At 52.5% G+C, this 2,339-nt stretch overlaps 1 protein-coding gene across 1 annotated transcript in view; it reads left to right on the forward strand.

The window, feature by feature from the left end:
• Positions 1-2,329, forward strand: part of LOC103618724 (histidine--tRNA ligase, cytoplasmic) — a 5,072-nt gene extending 2,743 nt beyond the window's left edge. The window contains exons 6-9 of the mRNA XM_017738668.1: positions 11-154; positions 845-961; positions 1,272-1,418; positions 1,639-2,329. Of these exons, the coding sequence (XP_017594157.1) occupies positions 11-154; positions 845-961; positions 1,272-1,418; positions 1,639-1,695 (465 nt within the window). The 3' untranslated portion in view covers positions 1,696-2,329. The remainder of the gene's footprint in view (positions 1-10; positions 155-844; positions 962-1,271; positions 1,419-1,638) is intronic.
• The last annotated feature ends 10 nt before the right edge of the window (positions 2,330-2,339 follow it).

Here is a 2,339-nt window from a genome sequence, read left to right on the forward strand (position 1 = left end):
GGGGTGGGAGTGGGTCGGGTGGGGGAGCGGGGCCGGAGGCGGCCGCTATGACGGGCTGGTGGGGATGTTTGATCCCAAGGGCCGGAAGGTGCCCTGTGTGGGGGTCAGCATTGGGATCGAGCGGATCTTCTCCATCCTGGAACAGAGACTTGAGGTAGGTGATGCAGGCAGTGCATTGGGGAAGGCTCTAGGAAGCAAAATACTGTTTATTAGAAGTCTCCAGCTCCACAGTGCTCAAGGGGAAATAATTTTGGGGGAGAGGGTGGCTCCTCCCGTGCCTAAATGTCCATGCACATAAGACAGAATCCTTTTCTGCAGACCATCAGGATGCAGGTGTGGGGAGCTGAGGGCAGCATTCCTAGGAGATGTCAAGGAAATGTTAGAGGCAGTCCTGGCTCTGAGCTTGTTCCCCAGTCACTTTGTTCTTGTGTCTTGCCTCTGAAGTTTTCTGTCCTGGGGATTCTGAGGCAATGAATTTGGTAACAGCTGTGAACTCACTCTAATAAACCCCAGGAAAGCTTCTGTGGAGATTCATCATTCTGTGTTTGGTTCCAAGCTTGTGATTCCTAGCAAGTGAAACTGAGGTTATGTGTTTATACCCGAAGAATCAAAGGAGACATTGGAAAGCTGTCCTGGTCCCATCCAGGAGGGTGGCTAGGGTCCCCTAGGAACAGCAGCACACAATTAAGTAGTGTGACACAATGCAGAATCTCTGGGGGGCTCATTAGTGGTGCCCAGGTTGTCACTGACTGAGTTAGGGTCTGGAGATAGATGAGGTGAGGTGTTGCAAGCTGCAGTTTATCACAGAGTCACTCCCATGAGCACCCCATGTCTGTCCCTCCAGGCTTCTGGGGAGAAACTTCGAACAACTGAGACACAAGTGCTGGTGGCTACACCACAGAAACACTTGCTTCCTGCCAGACTGAAGCTCATCTCAGAGCTGTGGGATGCAGGGATCAAGGTAAAGGAAGGACTTGGGCGTGGCAGTGTCACAGGTGAGGGAGGGAGAGCCTGAAGGGAGCTGTAGTACAGCAAGACCAACTCCATTAGTTGTATGTCTCCAAGATCTCGGCCTGTCTGAGACCACAGAGTCATTTGGGTTGAAAAAGACCTCCAAGATCAAGTCCAACCTTCAGATCTAGGCAGGCAGAGAAGAACAGCCCAGAGCAGTAAAGGCAACTGATTGCTGCAGGGTTTGGCATTGGTGCTTTACTGCAGTATTTGTCAGAATGAAGTTGGGGTAGTGATTCACCCTTCCCACTCCCTCCTAGGCAGAGATGCTGTACAAGAAGGATCCTAAATTGCTGAAGCAGCTGCAATATTGTGAGGACACAGGGATCCCCCTTGCTGCCATTGTGGGAGAGCAGGAGCTGGCAGACGGAGTCGTCAAGCTGCGAGATGTTGCAACAAGAGAGCAGGTGAGAATGCCTTTTTACATCAGGTTTTAAAGTACTTCCAAACTCTGGAGATCACTGAAGCGCTCTGGGCTTTCCCTCAGCATTCCTTTGGGAGGCCATAGTACAGATCTGTTGGGTGACTCCAGAAAACCAGTCACAAACTGCATTAGTATCTTCACTTAGTCCTTAAACTGTGCTCTTCTCTAATGCTGCTACCTCCCCCTCTCTGTTTGCTTTGTAGGTTGATATCCCCAGAGAAAAGCTTATTGATGAGATCCGGAGAAGGCTGGAGCCCTGAGGACTTCTCTGGCCGGAGCTGCTTGGCTGAACTGCTGTACAACTGGAACCCTCCTCCAGCACCCTTAGCCATTCGCTGCCCGCTGTGGTCTGGGTAACATCCACTAGCCTAAGGCCCATTGCCTCAGCTAAGGCAGTGAGAACAGAGGAGTAAGAGGGTTTTAAAAGCTATGGACGGTGCAGTCACCAGGTTAACCTTCTGGTTAGCTTCTCTGAAGGACGGGTCAAGTTTGTGTGTTCCTAGTACTGCAGTCCCTGTACCTGTACAGCCACTTCCATCCCTGCAGGTGGTGGTGACACAGGCACAGATGGATGTGGTGCAGCTCAAGCAGCATCAGGCAGAACTCCAGATTTGGGAGGGCGAATCCGTGGTGTGTTGGGCACCTGCAAGCTCAGGACATGTGGCCAGAGGGGCAGTGGAGACCCACCCCCGCCCCTATTTGGGTTGCGGGGACTGGTCCCAATCCGCAGCCGGGCGGGCGCGGAGCTGCGGGACTCCCCTGGAGGAAGCACCTGTCCCATCACCGAGGGCACAGCGAGCGGCTGGAGCAGCTGCGCAGGCAGGGGCGCGCGTGGAGAAATTGTATTTTTATATTAAAAAAAAAAAAAATACAACAAAACAACAATAAACCCAACCCGCACCCT

Source organism: Corvus brachyrhynchos, unplaced genomic scaffold, assembly GCF_000691975.1.
Source record: "Corvus brachyrhynchos isolate BGI_N302 unplaced genomic scaffold, ASM69197v1 scaffold376, whole genome shotgun sequence".
NCBI classification, from domain to species: Eukaryota; Metazoa; Chordata; class Aves; order Passeriformes; family Corvidae; genus Corvus; species Corvus brachyrhynchos.